The sequence below is a fragment of the Rhinatrema bivittatum genome, chromosome 3, assembly GCF_901001135.1.
Source record: "Rhinatrema bivittatum chromosome 3, aRhiBiv1.1, whole genome shotgun sequence".
NCBI lineage: Eukaryota > Metazoa > Chordata > Amphibia > Gymnophiona > Rhinatrematidae > Rhinatrema > Rhinatrema bivittatum.
This window is the reverse complement of record NC_042617.1, coordinates 28,377,320-28,399,897: the sequence shown is the minus strand read 5'-3', so window position 1 is coordinate 28,399,897 and position 22,578 is coordinate 28,377,320. Positions and strand designations below refer to the sequence as shown.

The following is a 22,578-nucleotide window of genomic DNA, read 5'->3' as shown; positions in this document are numbered from 1 at the left end:
ACGCACATGTGCACCCCGCCGATTGCCAAATCATCGACAGATACCACATTCTCCCCTAAATATATATAATAAATACATTTTCCAGCTTGCAGCACAAATAGGACATGAGCATTTCTGTTTGAGTGGAGACCTGATTTGAAATGGCACTTGTCAGAGGAACTCGTGTGGCTGTAATTTCTAGCCAGGTTATGAATACACGTTAAGGGTGCAGAGTGTTGACATACAGATCTTTGCAGTAAGGAGAGGATTCTGAGAACAAAAGGCTTTCCAGACATGAAGGTTCACAGAATTCCTTTGTATATTAAAATTAATGATCTGTTTACTATAGATGCAGTCTTCATGCATGCAGTCCAAAGAATGCTCATGAGGTTTTGGAACATTTATCATGACAGAACTTGCCCCAAGGTCAATCTTTTGTTCTCTTAATTTAAACACGAAGAGCTGAGCTGCATGCTCATGCACAAGGTTTGCTGGCCCTGACAGAGGTTTTGGTTCAGGTTAAATCTTTTCTGAAAAAGTGGCTAGGTCTTAGCAAGAGAGACTGGATATATATGTCTGCCCCACCTCTCCCCACAGGCATCACAAGTGCCCCCCTAAATTCCTCTCTTGCTTCTGGGGCACCACACTCCTGCCTCTCACTTTCCCGCTGGCCAAATTTTTTGGCATTTTCTGGAAAATTATCAATTTGTCTTTCCCAAACTCATCTGTGGGGCCCGTGATTTTCAGGAAGTCTCTAGTAAGTTTAGATTCCTCTGGGGAGGCGGATAAAATGATTACATAATCTGCATGCAGCAGGCATTTGGTCTGGGTTACTTAATTTCATTTCTGGGGCTATGGATCGCTCCAGTAGAGTGGGAAGGACAGAGGCTATAGACCTGTCTTACTCCTTCCGCCTGCCTGAAGTTGCCTGCATGTTTATCTATACCTTACATCTTACAAGGATGATGAGAGGACCATCAGACTGATAGCTTGTCCTGTGTGCCAAAATCCCTTGCTGTGGTCCTGTGAATATGGTGGCAATGACACAGAAGGGTACACTCCACTGGTCAGGGCTGGTGGTCCCATTAGGTGAAAATAGGTAGTCACCTAGAGTACCAAAATGTTGGGTGTAGTGCTGTGCTATGGACACATGGGGCCTGTGATTTGAGTCTCCTCAATGCCATGACTCCCAGCTGTCCCCTCCCAACACTTTGTGTGCTGCTGCTGCTCCTTTCTCCCTGCTAAACCCCTCAGTCTGTGTCCAGGCCCATCACTCGCAAAACTTTCCTTCTTTTAGCAGTGCGCTGGTTCCTCATCTCTTCCTCCGGCAGCCCATATGGTTCATAAACTGTGTGAGCCGCAAGAGGATGCGACGAGGAGCCAGCGCATGGCAAGAAGAAAGCGGGTTTCGCAAGTGCTGGGGCCAGCCGTGGAGAGGGGGCTGGGGGAGGTGGGAAGTGATGGCAGCAGCAGTGACAGGGAGAGAGAGAAAGCTGTGAAGTCCGCAGAGGGAGGGCAGGGAAATGGAGCCAACAAGGTAGGGGGGCTTTGAGGTTCACAGGGTCTGCGAAAGAACCCTGAGGTCCATGGGGGATGGCAGGTAGAAATGGCCCCGAGTTCTACAGGGAGAAGGAACCCTGAGGTCCATGGGAAGGATGGGAAGAAGGAACCTTGAGGTCCATGGGAAGGATGGGAAGAAGGAACCCTGAGGTCCATGGGAAGGATGGGAAGAAGGACCCTGAGGTCCATGGGGGATGGCAGGTAGAAATGGCCCTGAGTTGTACAGGGAGAAGGAGCTGTGAGGTCCATGGGAAGGATGGGAAGAAGGAACCTTGAGGTCCATGGGAAGGATGGGAAGAAGGAACCCTGAGGTCCATGGGAAGGATGGGAAGAAGGAACCATGAGGCCCACCTGGGAAGAGCTGTGAGGCCCATAGGAGAAGGGATGAAATCCACAAGGAGACAGAGGGAGTTCTGAGGTCCACGTGAGGTGAGTAAGTGGGGAGAGGGAAACCCAAGGTCCATGGGGGATAGTGGAGAGGGGAGTGGGAGCAGTGAGATCCATAGGGAAGGAGGAGGAAGAAAGAGAGCCATGAGGTTGTTGGGGATGGGTGAGTGATTAGAGGAAACCACAAAGTCCATTGGGGCACTGGGTGGGGAGAGGGAGCCATGACGTCTACCCCCTTTCTTGTTGGGCAGGGGGGGTTGGGATGACCAAGAAAGAGAGAAAAGGGAGGGAAGAGTGGAGAGGGAGAAGTGGGCTTAGGGACTTGGGATTGTGAGAAGCTAAACTGAACTAAAAAATATTTATCTTGAAAAAACTGAAACAATAACTTTAGGTTGTCCATCAATTTACACAATCCCCATGACATTTTCTGACGATAAACGTGCGCTGTGCATGTTACAGTTAGCTGATGCTTATTACTGCATAGAGCACCTTTTTATGATTGCATTTGTATACATTTATGCATGTTGCTTTGATGTGCCTCAGCCCCAGCTTCGGAGGGTGTGGGAAATAAATACTTTTTAATAAATAAGTAAATAAGCAAACAAACAAAATAGGTGAGTAAAGAGAGGACCAGGGAGTTAGCTGGTGGAGGAGGGGGGGGGGGGAGGATGAAAGGTGGGTATGAAGCTGGAGGGTGGAAAGAGTGAAAATGCTGGAGATGAAACTGGCAGGGGGACTGGAGGAAGAAGGGCTGAGAGAGAGAGTGCAGGGAAAGAGCACAGCAATTGGAAGAGAGAGTGCTGGAGGGAAGGGGAGAAGAGAAAACAAGAGGGGGGGAGAGAGTGTAGAAGGTGTGGACATACTGTAGAGAAGATAAGGGGAGGCAGGCGGGGAGCAGGGCTAGGTGTGAGCACAGGAATACAGGGAGAGAGCACAAAATAGAGGGGAAGGATTCAGGAGCAATCAGTGGAGGAAATTGGAGATGAGAGAGAACACAGCTGGAAAGGGGAGAGAAGAGACAGTTTATGGGAGGAAGATGGAAATAGAGGGAAGGGAGAGGGAAGAGTGCATAGGACACATAGGAAACCAAGAAGAGAAGCAGGAGAAAGCATAACAAGGGGGAAAGGAGGAAAATAAAGAATACAGTGGTATTCAGTGGTATGAATAAAGGAAGGAGGGGTGCTAAAGAGAGAAAATGGAAAAGAAACAGAGACGTGAGCAAAGAATGAGAGAGAAAACAGAAAGTCAAGCCAGAGACAGCAAAGGCTGGAAACTACGAGAGGTAAGTTGTAATCCGATGCGTGGGTGTTCATGCACGTGTGTATGTCGCTCGCGTCTACAGATGTGGCCATTTTATAACATACGCACATGCATGGTATAAAATAGGCTGTACGCATGTACATGTGCGCGCAATTTTATATAGACATGTTCATGTGCATGGTATAAAATAGGCTGTACGCATGTACATGTGCGTGCAATTTTATATAGACATGCGCAGTGTGTGTAATTGGGGGGAACTTTAATAGAAACACGCGCTGACGCAATTACCAGTTAAACCGCTTCTTTTCCCAGCTCGCCCAGGTAAGGGATAGGACTTCCAATCCCCCCTTTTTAAATAGCCTTTCTTTTCTCCTCTTAACCCCGACCCTTCAAACCCTGCTGACAGACCTATATTTTTTTCTTTTAGGACTTACACGCCATCCATAGGAGAATTAAGGTTACGCGGTAGGGGACCCCAGTGCTCGCTTGTGCGTGTACATTTTTACGCTCTGGTTTAATTCATAAATCCAGGAACGCTCGAGCCCCACCCAGAGCACACCCATGCCCCACCCATTTTTTTTGGACTGTTCCATTTGTGCGCGTGCTGGGAGATGCATACTCGGGCGGCTTTTAAAATCTCCTCGGCGTGCGCCGTCCCGACATATTCATGTATCTCCCGGTTTTGGGCGCGCGACTGGCCTTTAAAATTCACCCACGTGCGATTGCCTAAAAGCGACTTTAAGTGAACGAATAATCAGCTATCGTCCTTTCAGGAGATCTGGAGGCCATACATGCGGCGGTGGGAATCTCCCTCCTCTGCCCCCTAGGTTTTTCCCTGCGGATAGCGACAGTCCTGGGACCCAGGGCAGAATGTTGGCACCCGGATGCATCTCCCACAGGAGGAAACCGGGAGCATCCGATTGATTATGTGCCAGACAAAGCCAAAATCAGCCAATCCCCTTCTCTCACAGAAAGCATCCTCCAGCCCTGAGAGTTTGCACTGGCATCTTAACATTTTGTGGGCACCCAATGTGCTTGCAGGTGTCAGGAAACTGCCCGTTTTGGGAGCAGATTCCAAAATTCTCAGGTTTCCCTACAAACTGCCTGCTCATTGCCACCACTTTAAATGATTACAGTTCTTAGACTGTGTGCCTTACCTTTATCTGTGGGATAAAGGATAAGAGAAACCTGAGTGAGAGAGTATATGGGAGGGCACGAGAGCTCAAGGCTAAGGATTTTCCTGACAGTTTGGCATGTGGGAGATAGCAAGAGCAAAAGCTGTGAGCTGGTAGGGAGGAGAGCATATCGCGTGGAAAGTCACTTCTGCTTGTCCACCTCCATACCTAATCCGTCACCTTTTTGTCCTCTTGAGTACTTCTGTCTGGAGATGCCACTGCCTCACCCCTCTCATTCTCCCCCCCAGATTTGGTAAGATAACTCTGTCACCTGCTGATATCCCCTTCACATTGTGAAATGGCTCACACGTCCTTGGGGATTCAGATATTAGAAAGTTGGGATAAACAGTTTTATTGCATTTGATTCAAGCAGGCGGCCCTTCATTTAGAGTCCAGGGCCTCCCATACCTCTCAGACGAGTCACTAATGAGACCACAAGAACATAAGAATTGCCAAACCGAGTCAAGCTAAAGGTCCATTTAACCTGTCATCCTATCTCTGAGAGTGGCGAGCGGCAACGGGGAAGGGCTTAGAGGAAGTGCATATGACATGGAAGGTCAGACCCTCCAAGTTTGGGGGTACTTTGCACTTGGCGTGACATCACTGATCCTTATGGTGAACAGCCTACGACTAACTGATCTGGGTGGTTCCTAAATTTTAATCCAGTTAAAACTAATCGCCCCCAGAACATCCCGCGGCAATGAGTTTCACAGGTTTACTCAGCGCTGTGCCAAGGAATGCTTTTCCTTGTCTTAAATAAACCCTGCCACCTGATAATTTCGTCATGTGCCCCAGGTCCTTATGTCATGAACAAGGCAGCTATATTCTAGAGGTGCTCAGTGGCGGCAGATTGTCACTCAGCCAGCTAGATCCCATTCAAAATGCACCCCTTTACGCTTTCACCAGCCCGGAAGCCATACAGCACCAGTCTGTTGCTCAAATGACTCCTCATCCAGTTAACAACTTTTCTGCCGTGTCCTATAGCCAGAGCTTCTGCTTTCCTGTTTTTCAAGAGTCTGTGGCAAGAGGCAGCAAATTCTGTGGCAGATTTTTCAAAATTCTGCAGCAATTATGTGGCTAATTTGCATAGTTTAGCATAAAAAAAATTCATACCTCTGACTATGCAAAAATGTCAAATTTTAATTGAAAAATGTTCACATTGTTTTAAAACAATATTTAAATTATATACAAATAAAAAATGTATGACGTGCAAAAAAACAGCGATGTATGGAGTTAAGACCTACATTTTTAATTGTAAAACGTCTCTTTTTGTTTTGCATGGAAATATTGCAGCCATTATTTTTATATTTTCTTGAGAAAATGGTGTTGGCTGCCTTTGTCCCTATCATATGATGGATGCAAAGACCCAATCGATGCCATATTGATCAGTCCAGAGCCTAGGGGGCGCTCTGGGCCCCATTAGAGACCCAGGGATTTCTTCTAAAGATAGGAAGAGGCCAGGGGGTGGGGGGGGGTGGGCAGCTAGACTACCTGGCAGTACTTCTAATGTTGGGGGGGATTTGGGGGGTTGGCTGGGGTAGTAGGACGCCTTTGAGGGGAGGTTCTGGGGTGGGGGAATTTTTTTTTTTTTTAGAAAGGGTGGATGGGCCTGGGCACACCCTTTACAAACTGGTGATATTGGGGTGGATCTGTTCCCCCACCTCTCTCTTTTTTTGAGTCCTCAGGGGTAAAGACAATTTTTGAAAGCTGTGTACTTCACTGCTTTCCCCCCAGTCTTTCTCTATTCGCGTTTCCTATTTTTTCTTCTATCCATATGAGTATGTTGGGTGCCCTGGCTAACAGACCATGCCCAGTGTTATTTTTGCATTGCTTGATTTAAAATAAGAAAATTGCAGGTTTGTGTTATACTTCACTGCTGTACTTGTCCCATTTAGTGTTCTGGTTGGATTTACTGACTGCTTACACAGTCCTAGTAAAAGGGTTCATTTCTGTTTTATTCTGGTGGGATGACTTTATCAGGTCTGTGGTGCCACAAGTGAGAGGTTGTGTGGGAAGAGCACAGAACTGCGGTATCGGGGCGACCGGGACCCTGTCTCACGCAGGCTGCAAACCCGAAGATAAATCATATTAGTAAATGTAATCTCTCATGTGGTTCTCCCCACCTCAAGCATAGGGGTAATTCACAGTCCAGACCAAGGGGGGGGGGGGGGCACGTTTATTTGAAAATACTTGAAATAAAACAAAAGATATTGAGGACATGCTTTTTGGGTCATTGTTTTAGAAGGTGTAATATTTATTGAAATGGAAGTATTTCTGACTTTGCTGTCCTGAAACCTTCGTTCTCCTTCTCTGCAGGCTTTCTTTTGAGATCTCACGGAGATTTGCCAGTGTTTCTCCCCTTGGCCAAGTGATACCATGCAAGGCCCCAGGGGACCTCCAGAAACACATGGTGGCCAGCAAGCAGAGGACGGAATCGGGAGCTTGCAGAATCCCAGGAAATTTAAGAACCAGGACTTCCATTCCTTGAGAGAATTTCATCTGAGCCGGGGCCTGCTGTTCACCGATGACGAGTTCCCAGCGGACAACAGAGTTATTGGTCCTGAGCTGGAATCAAAATTCAACATTCGGCACCTAGAATGGTTGAGGCCAAAGGTGAGCCCTTCAGAGTCCCGTACGGAGTAAGCCGGCGAGCGGGAACGTTACCCGATAACTTCAGTCGGGTATTCAGCTCAACGTACCCCTTGAATATACCCGCATAAAGTTATCCGAATAAAGCTATCCAGATAACCTTAGGGCAGGGATTGGGGCTGATCAGACTCACCCGACTGACTTTGTCCGTGCCGCGCTGAACAGCGGCACTGCCCAGTCAAAGTGAAACCGCGCCCCGGGATTGCCCCTAGGGCTGCCTCTCTTTACCGGGGTACATTTTGTGCAGGAAACGGTTTGCCTGGAGAAAATTTAACTGGGGGCGGGGGAAAATATTCAAATCTCGGGTTTTGGCTGGCTAACTGCAAACTTCAAAGGACAGCCATATTCAAAGGGCTGGACAAGCCCTTTGAATATGGCTGTCCTAATAAAACAAAGGATTGGGGGGGTGAGCTATTAAAAGATGATGTCCATGTGGAGTTCTAGCAGCCACATTGATCCTGGAAACACCTGGAGCCACTGTAGACTGTAATACATTTAGAGTTGAATTTCCAAAGCCACATACAAATAAATAAATATCTATGAATGTATTTGTAGCACCCTCCTGGGGTAGTTCAGCTTATCCAGAGCTGGGGAGGGGGAGCTACCTTAGAAGAGCCAATATTATAATTTATAGCAGGTTCGCTCGCCAGGAAGAGGGTAAGGCAGTGTGTCCAAAGCCACCCAAACACCACACCCTGGTCTCTCCACACAGATTGTCTGTTATGATTCCTGCCCGCGGAGCTACTCCGCGAGCAGGCCTCTGCACCCACCTGTCTTATCAGCGCCGCCGACCTAGTTTCATGCAGCCCGGAGGCCGCAGCGGTTCCTGTCCTTCTCGCCAGGACCGGCCCCGCCGAGCAGCCGCCTCGACTGACGCCCAGGCCGGGTCCCGCGGGCGCCATCTTGCTGCGGCCTGAGCCACCGCCGAGACCCGCGGCCTGGAGGCCCTGCTGTCCGTCTCCTCTTCGCGGCCTGGAGCCGCCCCGGGTCGGCCTACGCGGCAGGGAGCCGCGTCATCATTTTCGGGGTCCTCCTTGGACGGCAGGGGGCCGCCCTGAAGCCTGCCTGCCTGTTTCCTGCCTCCGCGGTGAAGTGCAGGAGAGCGCTGCTGTCCAGGGTCCTGCTTTCTGCTCCAGGCTTCCCTTAGGCGCCGGCACGCACCTCTTCATGCTATTTAAAGGGCCAGCCACAGGAAGTATTGCTAGCTCCACCTGATGATGACTTCCTGCTTCAGCCCTTTATAAGGGATTCCTCTTCAGACTCATCACCTTCGGATCAGGTTCCACAGTTGCCTGTGTCTTCAGACCGGTCCAGGTCCTCCATGGTCTTCTCTTGCTTTGATGGCTTCATGTTTAGTGTCTTCATGTTCCTTGTTCTCAGTCCTGATGTTGCTCAGATCCAGATGTCCTTGTCTTCAGCTGTCTCCATGTTCCAGATGTTCCTCGTCCAGGTCTTCAGTGTCTTCAGGTTCCTGACGTCCTCTGTTCCTGTCTTCAGATGTCTTCAAGTTCCCGGTACCTGATGTTCTGCTCTTCTGTTGTCTTGATGCTTCCTGTGTTCCATGTCTTCGATTCCTGAGGTCCCTCGTCCAGGCTTCCTGATGTCTTGCTTCCTGATGTTCCAGCCCTCCTTGACGTTTTGCTCCTCTGCTCTTGAGCCTTCTGTTCTGCTGGCTCCTTGGATCTCCGGGTGACATGTCTCTGTCAGTGGAGTTGCCTGCAGTGGACTCGTATCCTGTGCTCCTGAGCTTCCTGACCTGCCAGCCCTTGTGGTTCTCCGGATGAAACCGGCTCCGTCATCGGAGTCTTGCCTCGGCTGGATTCCTTCCTGCACTTGTTCCGCTCTCCGCATGATCCGTGAACAGCCTCCATGGGCTGTGTAGGGCGCGCAGTGGGACAGGGTGGTCCTCGACCAGCCCACTGGGTCCTCCCGTGTAGGTTGGCGGTGTAGGGCACCCTGAGAGACAGTGCCAATGTCTACTCTCCAAGTCCCTCATCTCATCTAAGAGTCTCCAAGTTCCTCGCCTTGTCTAGAGCCTTCCAAGTTCTTTGTCTCGTCGAGAGTCTTCCAAGACCCTCATCCACGTCTTGTGTCTTTTGATGTCTTCGCCTCAGTCCTCGTCCATGTCTGTGCCTCAGTCTTCGTCCAAAGTCTTCTGTCTTCGAAGGACTCAGTCTGCCCTTGTCCTGTGTCCAGCCTGCCGCCCATTGCCGTACCCAGCGGCCGGTCCGAAAGGGCTTAGAACGGTCGGAGGACTGTTCATTAATCAACATTGCGTTGTTGGTTATCCTGGGGCGTGCAGGTCCGGTTGAGGGTCAGACCTTGTACCCTAGTCCTTGCTTCAGCCTAGTCTTGCCTTGTTACCCCTGCTCGCACCAGCTCACCTCCCACGGTGTGGCTTGGGGCTCCTCCCTGGGTCATGCCGAGGCCCAAGGGCTCACAACCCCGTTTTGAGAGACGACCGCACCTCCGTGCCGCGGAGTATAACGGCCGACTGAGGTCGCGCTCGTAACATTGTCTGAACAGCAGTACGTCCTCTGGATTCAGCAGACCTAAATATGCTGAGAACAGGGGTAAGAGACTTACTGTTACTGGAAGCAAATCCAAATGGATACACATAAGTAACAATTACAGGGCACGGGGCAAAATTCGTCACTGAAACTCACTCTGCAAAACAGTCAATGATGTGGTAGTGCAACTGGCTGATTACTTAGCTTATAAATGTTACCCGTAAATGTATAGCATAAGCGTAGATATGCTAGGCACCCTAAAAGTGTTAGTGACCCTGATGTACACATACATCTGTAGCTCCATGGGGGCAGGTTGGGGCTTTATTTTCTTGTTCATATATATTCACAGTCCTCACCCAGATCATTATTCTCTGATTGAGAGTCCCCTGGGCACAGATTCCTGGAGGCTAATATTGAAGCACTAATTAGCTGGATAAGTTATTAATCTGGCTAAATAGACAGTTTGACAGTCAACAGGGGGGGGGAGGCAGAGAATGGGTGAATTGGGGTGGAGCTATTTATCTGGTTAAGTTAACTGGATAAGTGCCAATATTCATACTTATTGGGCTAAGTGTAGACCTCAATAGCACATCTAAGGTTAGCTGGATATAATTTATAATACTTTTAAAATATGTGGGTACTAAAGTAGGCACGTTCAGTGCATTGAAATATGTGATTTCAGTGCATTGCATGAATTTGTGCATTGGCCTACATCCGCGTGCAGCTGTGGGGTAAACATCCAATTTTTTTAAGTAGTCAGCCCCTGTCTTGTGCTGTGAACGCCATCCAGGGGTCTGGGTGTGAATCTGAGTCTGGATGGGGAGCAGCAGTTAATCTCCAGGGCCTCTGGCACTGTTAGCCAGTATCACTGTCGCTGACTCACAGTCTCCCTGCAAAATCTGCATAAGGTGCAAGATGGTCCAAAATAATAACCCTGAAACAAAAATCAACAAAAGGGGTAACCAGCAAAATTCAAGCCAGCGTCCACTCATCCAGTGCTCTGGCGTACATGGAAAAACACAGAGTCCATTAGAGGTGTTCAAGAGAATCAGTTTATGGCAACTTAAAGGAAAGTACCCAGGCCAAAACTGCAAATATCAAAACCGGCATCAAGCCAGTAATCAGAACGAAAAGATGGTTTCCTTATCCATGGTAGATCTTTTCACCTCGCTCCTCTCTCTTGCTCCTTCATCCATAGCAAAAATATCCTCACCAGGGAGGGTGGGATAACTAGAGTGCAGCTCCAGGATAAGCTGGTCAAGACAAGAAAACTCCCCAGGCACAAAAATATCAAAACTGGGTTCCAAAAACTCCAACAGTAATCCAAACTCTAAAAAATCTTCAAGCCTTTTGAGTTCTTCTTCTTAAGAGCCTCAAAACTTCTCTGCTCTCTTGCTGTCTCTCTGGTCACTTGGGTAGAGAGTTCCTTGATACAGCCTTTTGGGATACTGGGATCACAGCTCCAAACTCTCCATTGCAATGCACAGCAAAAATCCTTCTGCTCCTTTGGATCAGGGGCCTCCAGGAGTGAGGCTATGACCAAACTGCAACTCCTACTCCTGTCTCTGTTGCTTTCAGATCAAGGGGGTGCTTGCCAGCTTCCTTTCCTCTCAGGTCACCTGCCCTATGCCTATCTCCTTCCCTCTAAAGAACTGAGCATGCTTCAAAGGATTCTATACGCCAAGAAGCCTTTTCCCCCTGGAAAGGTGGAGTTTTGGACATGGGAGGATTTCAAAAACCTGCAAAACCCTCCCACTGCTCACTGATGAAAAATGACTGCAGTTTTATTGGCGGCATAGTCCCATCACATTCATAATGCACAAGTATGTGATATGCTCATGTTATCAAATACTGCGGTAAAATGACACGCACCCATATACATGCATATATGCCACTGGAAGTTATCCTCTGTAAGGTGAATTTTCAAAGCTTGTGCATGTAAAAATCAGCATTTCCTGTTTGTACTCCAGATCAGTCCAAAAAAAGTGGGTTTCGCATCCCTACCAGCAGATGGAGGCAGAGAATAAAAACTTTGAGGCACTGCTGCATAACCCTGAGTGCCACCTGCAGTCCCTCAATATTTCTCTGTCTCCAGCAGATGGCAGAGGTGCAAACCTGCAGTTTGAGTAAGCGTTAAAAAAAAAAAGAGAGAATTTGGAGATTTTGAGAAGCAAGAGATAAGAGAGAGAGAGTGCTCCCTGAGGTGTTAGGCACCTTTGTGGGCCATCCTTCAGGTGGAGCCAGGTGACCAAAGGCTTAGTAATCCTTGGCTGGCTCTGCCCGCATCTTCCCAGGAGTCCTGGTTTCTTCATCCCCACAGAGGGCTTCTCTCTGGATCACCCACTGGCAGCAGGGAAATATTGCAGCCTTTGTAGTCATTTATTTTTTGTTGTCAGTTTTAAATTAAAAAAAAAAGTCCCATGACTGGAGCTGAGGCTGGGCTTGATCGAGGGCAGGCCTTGGCGTTGGGGAGAGGCTGTTCGAAGTATCCAACTTCGCCAGAGGTTCCAGGGCTTATCAGGGGTGCCTGTTTGGTGCGGCGACGGGCTGCGTATCAGCGGCGAGGCGGCCTTGTGGTATGCCCCGATGGCGCCCTCATCGCAGCATGCCAAATTCTGTCAGGCCTGCAGCTTGCACTGAATGCAGCTGAATTCATGTGCCCTCTGCAGTGCTTGTTCCTCGTGGCAGGGGGTGGGGGAACGATTCTCCGCAGAGACGGCAGGCGGCCGGAGAAGCACCCGCTTGTCGGGCCCTGTGTCACTTGCTCCCGGGGGGGGGGGGGGGGGGGAGCTGAGAGTGCAGAGGTGATTCCTGAGACACGCAGCAGAACGGCCTCCACTCCTGTAGGGCCCAAGGACACCCCCCTCCTCTTTCCCCAGTGGGGCAGCCTTCGGAGGAGGTTTGGAGGATGGGGTGGGATCCGGAGCAGTCTAATCTCCTGGCTGTGGATGATTTCTCTCTGGAGTTTGTCCTGCTCCTACACAAGGCCTATTTGGCCAGGCGAGGAGTGGCTGAGAACCAACCCCTGAGGGGGAGGCCATAGTGCCCCTCGAAAAAGGTCAAGGTGGGATCGGGGGAGAGGAGCTCTGGAGCCTTGCTGCGTTGCCTGGGACTGGCTTGGTCCTCAGGCGGGTTGGACCATATGATGCTGAGGATTTTACAGAAAGACCCGGGGGCCGATCCAGGAGACGACCCGGGGTTGTCCTAGGAACAGGTGCACTGGCAGCAATCCAGGAGCGAATAATGATGTGGCCGATTCAGAGAGGATTCTGGTGACTGACGGGGATGACCCGAGGGTCATTCAGTCATTTTGGAAGAAAGTATTGAGGCCCCCTCATCCCCCATGACATGGATGAGTTGGGTATCAAGGTCTCTCAGGAGAATTCAGACGGAGGGTGTGGATCCAGTTCTGCATGGCCTGAGGGGGTCTGCCAAAATCCTTTCTGTTGCTCAAGAAGATCAGAAAGCTAGTAGATCAGGAGTGGGATACTCTGAAAGCCAGCTTAAGAACATGTGATGCTTTCGCCGGTCTGCACCTTGTTAATTGTATCTGTTCCAGGGTCCAACCCTGTATGATCTACCCTGGTCACTCAGGAACTCATAATAGTTTAAAGTCCTTTTTCTGTACAAGTCCTCAGGCGGGGTTTGAACCCTTTCCACCTGGGTGGAAGGCGGATGCCTTCCCCACTGTGCCAGCAACTCACTTCCTGAATACTGGCCAATATCAAGTTCAATGTTCAAACGTCTGGCCCCACTGGGCCTAACTGCCACCACCCACTGTATCTCTTGGGATGGTTTTTCTCGTCCCTGGATACAACCACCCGCTTGGCAGTTCTCTAAGTAAAGTGTCTTTATCGTAAGTCCAAAACAACAGAAGTCCCCGCGCTCACCTTCCTTGTGATAGTGGTTGCAGTCCTTCACACTGTCGGGGATATCCAGTGTCCAAGTTTCCCAGAGTAGCCAGGCAGCCCGTTCCGTCCTCCTCAGTCCCCGGCAGGAGACTGAAACTGCTCTCCCAGGGCGTCCTTTTTATCCTCTAGAGACTCCTCCTTCACACGCAGCTGGTTGGCTCGGGACGGCCCCTCCTCACTTTGGCCCTCCCCCTGAAACCACGGATTGGCCTCACCAGCTCCACCCTTAATTTCCCACACCTGTGGCTCCTCTGATTCTACAACCTCTGGGGGAAGGAACCAAGGGACGTCTCTAGCCGGGTGTTGCCATGTTTTCCTTCCCCCCCCCTTCTCCTGAATCTTTGGTTCCTGGGTCTTTACCTGACGGTTCTGGTTTGGGACATAGACCCCGTCACAGAACATAAGAAAATGCCATACTGGGTCAGACCAAGGGTCCATCAAGCCCAGCATCCTGTTTCCAACAGTGGCCAATCCAGGCCATAAGAACCTGGCAAGTACCCCAAAACTAAGTCTATTCCATGTTACCATTGCTAATGGCAGTGGCTATTCTCTAAGTGAACTTAATAGCAGGCAATGGACTTCTCCTCCAAGAACTTATCCAATTCTTTTTTAAACACCGCTATACTAACTGCACTAACCACATCCTCTGGCCACAAATTCCAGAGTTTAATTGTGCGTTGAGTAAAAAAGAACTTTCTCCAATTAGTTTTAAATGTGCCCCATGCTAACTTCATGGAGTGCCCCCTAGTCTTTCTACTATCCGAAAGAGTAAATAACCGATTCACATCTACCTGTTCTAGATCTCTCATGATTTTAAACATCTCAATCATATCCCCCCTCAGTCGTCTCTTCTCCAAGCTGAAAAGTCCTAACCTCTTTAGTCTTTCCTCATAGGGGAGCTGTTCCATTCCCCTTATCATTTTGGTAGCCCTTCTCTGTACCTTCTCCATCGCAATTATATCTTTTTTGAGATGCGGCGACCAGAATTGTACACAGTATTCAAGGTGCGGTCTCACCATGGAGCGATACAGAGGCATTATGACATTTTCCGTTTTATTCATCATTCCCTTTCTAAATATTCTGTTTGCTTTTTTGACCACCACAGAACACTGAACTGACGATTTCAATGTGTTGTCCATTATGACACCTAGATCTCTTTCTTGGGTTGTAGCACCTAATATGGAACCTAACATTGTGTAACTATAGCATGGGTTATTTTTCCCTATATGCAACACCTTGCACTTATCCACATTAAATTTCATCTGCCATTTGGATGCCCAATTTTCCAGTCTCACAAGGTCTTCCTGCAATTTATCACAATTTGCTTGTGATTTAACTACTCTGAACAAATTTGTATCATCTGCAAATTTGATTATCTCACTCGTCTTATTTCTTTCCAGATCATTTATAAATATATTGAAAAGTAAGGTCCCAATACAGATCCCTGAGGCACTCCACTGCCCACTCCTTTCCACTGAGAAAATTGTCCATTTAATCCTACTCTCTGTTTCCTGTCTTTTAGCCAGTTTGTAATCCACGAAAGGACATCGCCACCCATCCCATGACTTTTTACTTTTCCTAGAAGCCTCTCATGAGGAACTTTGTCAAACGCCTTCTGAAAATCCAAGTATATTGAAAAGTAAGGGTCCCAATACAGATCCCTGAGGCACTCCACTGAAAGTCAGCAGGGCAATGGCGAAATTGTATCCACTGGTGAAGGAGACTTTGGAGCAGCTGAGGCCGCCTAAGGTGGAAGTGGCAATTTCGGTGGTCACAAAGAAGACCACTTTTCCTGTGGGTGGGGTCTGCCGCCCTAAAGGATGGACAGGACCACAGGCTGGAGATCCAGCTGACGAGGATGTTCGCGGTCTTGGCCTTGATCCTCCAGGCTGCGATTTGTGGTAGGCTGATGCAGCGGGCCTATTTGCACTGGGTGCAGAAGGCCAAGGGGTGGCTCAAGGCAATCTGCTGCCTGAGGCGAACGATGAAATGGAGCCCCCCATGGTACGGTGCAGGTGAATCACCAAGAGAGCCAAGTCAGGGGGAAGACAATGGAGGGTGAAGTGACTTACCCAAGGTCACAGGGAATGGCAATAGGATTTCAACCCTGGCTTCCCTTGTTTGCAGCTCACTACTCTAACCACTCAGTTTTTGGGCCTGTTATATTTTGGTTCTCAATCCTCGGCGTCCATACTAGGGGGCGCCGGAGAAATGTTTAATGGCTGCCCCACCTCCTGGGTCTATAAATAGGAATCCTCCATTCCCTATTGCCTGCCTCCCACCCTTCTCCAGGATCTGCTCCCTGGGGGTGTGAGAGGTTGGTGACTGGTGGGAGTCTGTGTGTGTGACACACTCTCTCTCAGGTCTGATACAAAGGTATTAGATGCCCTAGACAAACCTTACAGCCTTTCATTCCCCCTTCCCTCCCCTCCCCACATAATTAAAAATTATGCATTCTTTTCCATTTTAAAATGTATTAACTTCCCCAACCTAAAAACATAGAAACATAGAAATGACGGCAGAAGAAGACCAAACGGCCCATCCAGTCTGCCCAGTAAACTTTGCAGTTTTTTTTTCTCATACTTCTGTTAGTCTTGGCTCTTAGTAACCTTTTGGTTCTATTTCCCTTCCACCCCCACCATTAATGTAGAGAGCAGTGTTGGAACTGCATCTAAGTGAATATCTAGCTTAGTTAGGGGTAGTAACCGCCGCAATAAGCAAGCTACACCCATAATTTTGTTTACTCAGACTATGTAATTCAGTCCGTTGGTTGTTGTCTGGATATAGATCCACTTTTCTTCATTCCCCCTGCCATTGAAGCAGAGAGCTATGCTGGATATGCGTAAAGTATCGGTCTTTCTCCCCTGCAGTTTAAGCCGAGAGCTATGCTGGATGTGCGTAAAGTATCGTTCTTTCTCCCCTGCCGTTGAAGCAGAGAGCTATGCTGGATATGCGTGAAGTATCGGTCTTTCTCCCCTGCCGTTGAAGCAGAGAGCTATGCTGGATATGTATTAAAAGTGAAGTATCAGGCTTATTTGGTTTGGGGTAGTAACCGCCGTAACAAGCAAGCTACTTCCCACTTTTTTGTGAATGCAAATGCTTTTTTCCTCATTTCCTCTTGCCGTTGAAGCTTAGAGCATTGTTGGAGTCGCATTACCCATGTGTATGTTTATTGAATAAGGGTATTATCTCCAGGCAGTAGCCGTCATTCCCGCGAGCCACCCACTCTTCATTCACGTCCTCTTGACTTTATGGATCCACAATGTTTATCCCACGCCCCTTTGAAGTCCTTCACAGTTCTGGTCTTCACCACTTCCTCCAGAAGGGCATTCCAGGCATCCACCACCCTCTCCGTGAAGAAATACTTCCTGACATTGGTTCTGAGTCTTCCTCCTTGGAGTTTCAAATCGTGACCCCTGGTTCTGCTGATTTTTTTCTGACGGAAAAGGTTTGTCGTAGTCTTTGGATCATTAAAACCTTTCAAGTATCTGAAAGCCTGTATCATATCACCTCTGCCCTCCTTTCCTCCAAGGTGTACATATTTAGATTCTTCAATCTCTCCTCATAAGTCATTCGATGAAGACCCCCCACCTTTCTGGTCACCCTTCTCTGGACTGCCTCCATCTTGTCTCTGTCTCTTTGGAGATACGGTCTCCAGAACTGAACACAGTACTCCAGGTGAGGCCTCACCAAGGACCTGTACAAGGGGATAATCACTTCCCTTTTCTTACTCGATATTCCTCTCTCTATGCAGCCCAGCATTCTTCTGGGTCTCTCTCCTGCTCTGTGCACATCAGCCTTTCTCCCCCCATCAAATACAGTTCATTCGGATTTCCACTCCCCATATGCATGACTCTGCACTTCTTGGCATTGAATCTCAGCTGCCATATCTTCGACCACTCTTCCAGCTTCCTTAAATCCCATCTCATTCTCTCCACTCCTTCTGGCGTGTCCACTCTGTTGCAGATCTTAGTGTCGTCGCAAAAAGACAAACCTTACCTTCTATCCCGTCCGCAATGTCGCTCACAAAGATATTGAACAGGACCGGTCCCAACACCAATCCTTGTGGTACACCGCTTAAAACCGCTCTCTCTTCAGAGAGAGTTCCATTTACCATCACACATTGTCTTCTGTTCGTCAACCAGTTTGCAATCCAGGCCACCACCTCGGCCCTCACTCCTAAGATTATTTTATTCACCAGTTTCCTGTGCGGGACTGTATCAAAAGCTTTGCTGAAGTCCAAGTAGATGACATCGAGTGCTCTTCCTTGATCCAATTCCTTGGTTACCCAGTCAAAAAAGTCAATCAGATTTGTCTGACAGGACCTTCCCCTGGTGAATCCATGCTGCTTGTGGTCCAGCAATTGTCCCGACTGTAGATATTTCACTATTCTCTCTTTCAACAGCGACTCCATTACTTTTCCCACCACCGAAGTGAGGCTAACCGGTCTGTAGTTACCAGCCTCTTCTCTGTTCCCACTCTTGTGAAGTGGGACCACCACTTCTCTTCTCCAGTCACTCGGCACCACTCCCGTTTCTAGGGATCTATTGAACAGGTCACACAGCGGACCCGCCAGCTCATTTCTGAGCTCCCTCAGTATCCTCTAACAACTCCATAATGTTATTTCTCATTAAATGAGCAGGTTTTTTATGTTGCTTTTATTATATACGGTATGTTATATATTATATATTATATTTTATTATTATATAAATTTATTATATACGGTATATTACCTTGTTACTCTTTTTATCACATTGTTAATTTTCTATCGCTTTCCTTACTTTCCAAGTTACTTTATGTCCCTGTTTTATTGTAACTGCTATTTCTGCTTATATCACATGTTAATGTTCTAAGTTTTTCTCCTCTTGTCACACCCTGTTAATTGTAAACCGACATGATGCGACTCCCATCGCGAATGCCGGTATATAAAAAATTAAAATAAATAAATAAATAAATAAATCCTGGGATGAACCTCATCAGGCCCCATGGCTTTGTCCACTTTTCAGTTTCTCCAGCTCTTCCCATACATTTTCTACTGTAAATGGAGTTACATCTACTCCACTCCCCTCCAGTTCCTTGTTAAGTAGCGACGGTCCTTCACCAGGGTCCTCTTTAGTGAACACAGAACTGAAGTATTCATTTAATATTTCTGCCATTTTTTCGTCTCTCTCCACACATTGATCCTTTTCACCTTTCAATTTCACTATACCACTTTGAACTTTTCTCCTTTCACTGATGTATCTGAAAAATGTTTTGTCACCTCTCTTTATCTCCTTGGCAATCCTCTCTTCCTCTTGATATTTTGCTGTCTTGATTAATTTCTTCGTCTCCCTCAGTTGTACCAGATATTCTTCTTTGTGCTCTTCCCTTTGGGATCTTTTATATTTCTTGAACGCTGTTCTTTTAGCCTTTATTTTGTCAGCCACCTCCTTTGAGAACCAGATAGGTTTCATTTTTCTTTTGCTTTTCTTAACTTTTCTAACATATAGATTAGTTGCCTTGGTAATTGCTCCTTTTAGATTGGTCCACTGTTGATCCACATCTTTCTCGTTCTTGCAGCCTTTTAGTTCTTCCTCCAGGTACTTCCCCATTTCATCAAAGTCCGTGTTTTTGAACTGTAAAACTTGGGTCTTTGTGCTTCTTTTCCGTATCCTTTTTGTGATATTAAACCATACCGTTTGATGATCATTGATGCTGAGATGGGCGCCCACCTGGACATCAGAGATGTTATCTCCATTAATGAGCACTAAGTCGAGTATAGCTTCTTCTCTCGTGGGTTCCATTACCATTTGTTTGAACAAAGCGACTTGCAGGGCATCCACTATTTCTCTATTATTATTAGATTCTGCAGATGGGATTCTCCAGTCTATATCTGGCATATTAAAGTCTCCAACTATCACCACTTCTCCCTTCTTTCTCCCTTCTTTCTTATCTTATCTCAGCAGAACCAGGGGTCACGATTTGAAACTCCAGGGAGGAAGATTCAGAACCAATGTCAGGAAGTATTTCTTCACGGAGAGGGTGGTGGATGCCTGGAATGCCCTTCCGGAGGAAGTGGTGAAGACCAGAACTGTGAAGGACTTCAAAGGGGCGTGGGATAAACACTGTGGATCCATAAAGTCAAGAGGCCGCCAATGAAGAGTGGGTGACTCGCCAGAATGATGGCTACTGCCTGGACACAATACCCTTATTCAATAAACATACACATGGTTACTGTGACTCCAACATCACTCTAAGCTTCAACAGCAAGAGGAAATGTGGAAAAAAGGATTTGCACTCACAAAGCCGGGAGTAGCTGGCTTGTTACGGCGGTTACTACCCCAAACCAAATGTGCCTGATACTTCACTTTCGATGCACATCCAGCATAGCTCTCTGCTCCAACGGCAGGGGAGAAGAAAAACTGATACTTCACGCAAATCCAGCATAGCTCTCTGCTTCAACGGCAGGGGAAAAGAAAAACTGATACTTCACGCATACCCAGCATAGCTTCAACGGCAGGGGAGAAGAAAAAAGGATTCACACTCACAAAGCGGGGAGTAGCTGGCTTGTTACGGCGGTTACTACCCCCAAACCAAATGTGCCTGATACTTCACTTTCGATGCATATCCAGCATAGCTCTCTGCTTCAACGGCAGGGGAGAAGAAAAAACTGATACTTCACGCATATCCAGCATAGCTCTCTGCTTCAACGGCAGGGGAGAAGAAAAACAACCAATAAGGGCTGTATAACATAGTCTGGGTTAAAACAAATAAGCATGGGTGTAGCTTGCTTATTGCGGCGGTTACTACCCCTACTACCCCCTAACTCAGGGGTCAGGAACCTTTTTGGCTGAGAGAGCCATAAACGCCACATATTTTAAAATGTAATTCCATGAGAGCCATACAATATGTTTAAAACTAAATACAAGTAAATGTGTGCATTTTATGTAAGATCACACTTTTAAAGTACAATAAGTCTCTGAAAATATTACACCAGGCCTTAAGACACCAATACATCTCCTATTAGGAAAACGGACCAAGTCAGGCTGCTATAGAGTCCTACACAGAAACTACACGCCAGCAGAAAACCTCACCTGAATCACGTGCTGTCCCTCACCTAACATAGAATAAAGAGACCAAAACGCATAACAAAAAGCATGCAGACAAAAACTGAATTGGAAACTGCAACAAGCCAGAGTCTCTGTATGCAGTGTAACAAAGGAAAAAAGAAACATCACACATCCTTATAAAACAAATCAAGAAATATAAAATCATCAGCAGTAAAACTGTACTAACAAAAAGAACATATTTCGAAACAGCTGATGAGTGGAATATCCAATAATTAAAAACTCATATAAAACATTTCCAGATACCAACAAAATATTTCAAAATAACAGACACAAAGACCCAGTAATGAAAAATAATAAGGATACAAAAATCTTTTTGCTCTGCATACCTGGGAACGTTTGATATCCAGGTGTCCTGAGATTGTTCTGAATTAGCAGGAGGTGGGGTGGTTTGCTTGGAACTTTCTCCTCTCTCAGTCACATACCAGCGCTCTCTCTCACACTGGCTCTCAATGACACACCTATACACACATGCTCTCAGTCACTCACATATACAAATGTTTTTTCTCTCTCACTTATATAGGCTCTTAATTACACATTTACACACATGCTGTCTATCTTTTCACGCTTACACACACACAGGCTTTCAATCACATAAATACATGCTGTCTTTTTCTCTCACACACAGACTCTCATTCACATGCTTACAAACATGTCCTCTCTTTCTCTCATTTACACACAGGCTCTCAATCACATACTCACATGCTCCCTCACCTAAATCAGCTCTCAATCACACACAGACACACATGGTCTCTCTCTTACTTATACACACAGGCTCTTAATCATACATACACATGATCTCTCTCACACACAAAGGATCTCAATCATACACACATACTCTTTCAAACAAACAGGTTTTCAATTACAAACTTACACATACAGGTTCCCAATGGTAAACTTACATTCATGCTCTCTTTCTCACAGGCAGGATCTCAATCACAGACATACTCTCTTTCACATATACAGGCTCTCAATCATTCACATACATGCAATCTCTCACTCACACACACAGGATCTCAAACACACATGCTTGCTCGCTCATTCACTCTCTCTCTCTCCCCCTTCTCCCCCCCCCCCCCCGGGAACTCGCGGCAGCAGCAGCCACCTCCCAACGCTAACCTCCTTCATTTTCAGCCCTCGCGGAGGCGAAGGCGGAGTCCCATCGGCCGCGGTTGAAGATTTTCATTTTCCTCCGAGCCGCGCTGCAGTCTTCTTCCCGTCAGACACTAGCGTGCCTGCGCGGTCTGCGCGGGTCTTCCCGCGCAGGCACCCGATGCTCTCCACTTCCTCTTCCGGGCCGCGGGAAGAAGAGAGCACCGGCGTGCTCTCTTCTTCCCGCGGAAAATCCATCAGCCTGCGCGGGAAGAAGAGACCACGCTAGTGTGGTCTCTTCTTCCCGCGCAGGCACCCGATGCTCTCCACTTCCTCTTCCGGGCCGCGGGGGGGGGGGGGGGGAGGAGAAGAGAGCACGCCGGTGCCGCTGACTCCAGCTGTCCTGCCGCGTTCCGCCCGGGCTGACAGCATTTTAAGCCCGGGCTGCGGAGGACCGGGGAGCAGCTGGGTCAGCGGGGAACCGCGAAGTATGGCGACACTTGTCTGCGAGCCAGATGCAGCCCTCAAAAGAGCCATATCTGGCTCGCGAGCCATGGGTTCCCGACCCCTGCCCTAACTAATCAAGCTAGATATTTCACTTGGATGCAGCTCCATCACTGCTCTCTACATTAATGGTGGGGGAGGAAGGGAAATAGAACCAAGAGCTAAAAGAAACAGATAAGTATGAGAGAAAAAATGTGTGAAGCTTGCTGGGCAGACTGGATGGGCCGTTTGGTCTTCTTCTGCCGTCATTTCTATGTTTCTATGTTTCTATGGTTGTCTTCAACCAGATCCCTGTCCAGCTCTTCCTTTTGGTTTGGAGGCCTGTAAACCACTCCAATATAAATGGATGCCCCATTATCTTTTTTTAGGTTGGCCCATAGTGCTTCTTCATTGCCCCATCTTCCTTGCAGCTCAGATGCTTGGATATTGTTTCTGACATAAAGAG

General features: G+C 47.7%; 1 protein-coding gene across 2 annotated transcripts in view; it reads left to right on the top strand.

Annotated features, from left to right (window-relative positions):
* The window catches only part of LOC115086740 (calpain-13-like), a 221,206-nt gene that overhangs the window by 7,511 nt on the left and 191,117 nt on the right, over positions 1-22,578 (top strand). For both annotated transcript variants that reach the window (XM_029593020.1, XM_029593021.1), the window contains exon 2: positions 6,678-6,974. In XM_029593020.1, coding sequence (XP_029448880.1) covers positions 6,738-6,974 — 237 coding nt within the window. In that variant the 5' untranslated portion in view covers positions 6,678-6,737. The remainder of the gene's footprint in view (positions 1-6,677; positions 6,975-22,578) is intronic.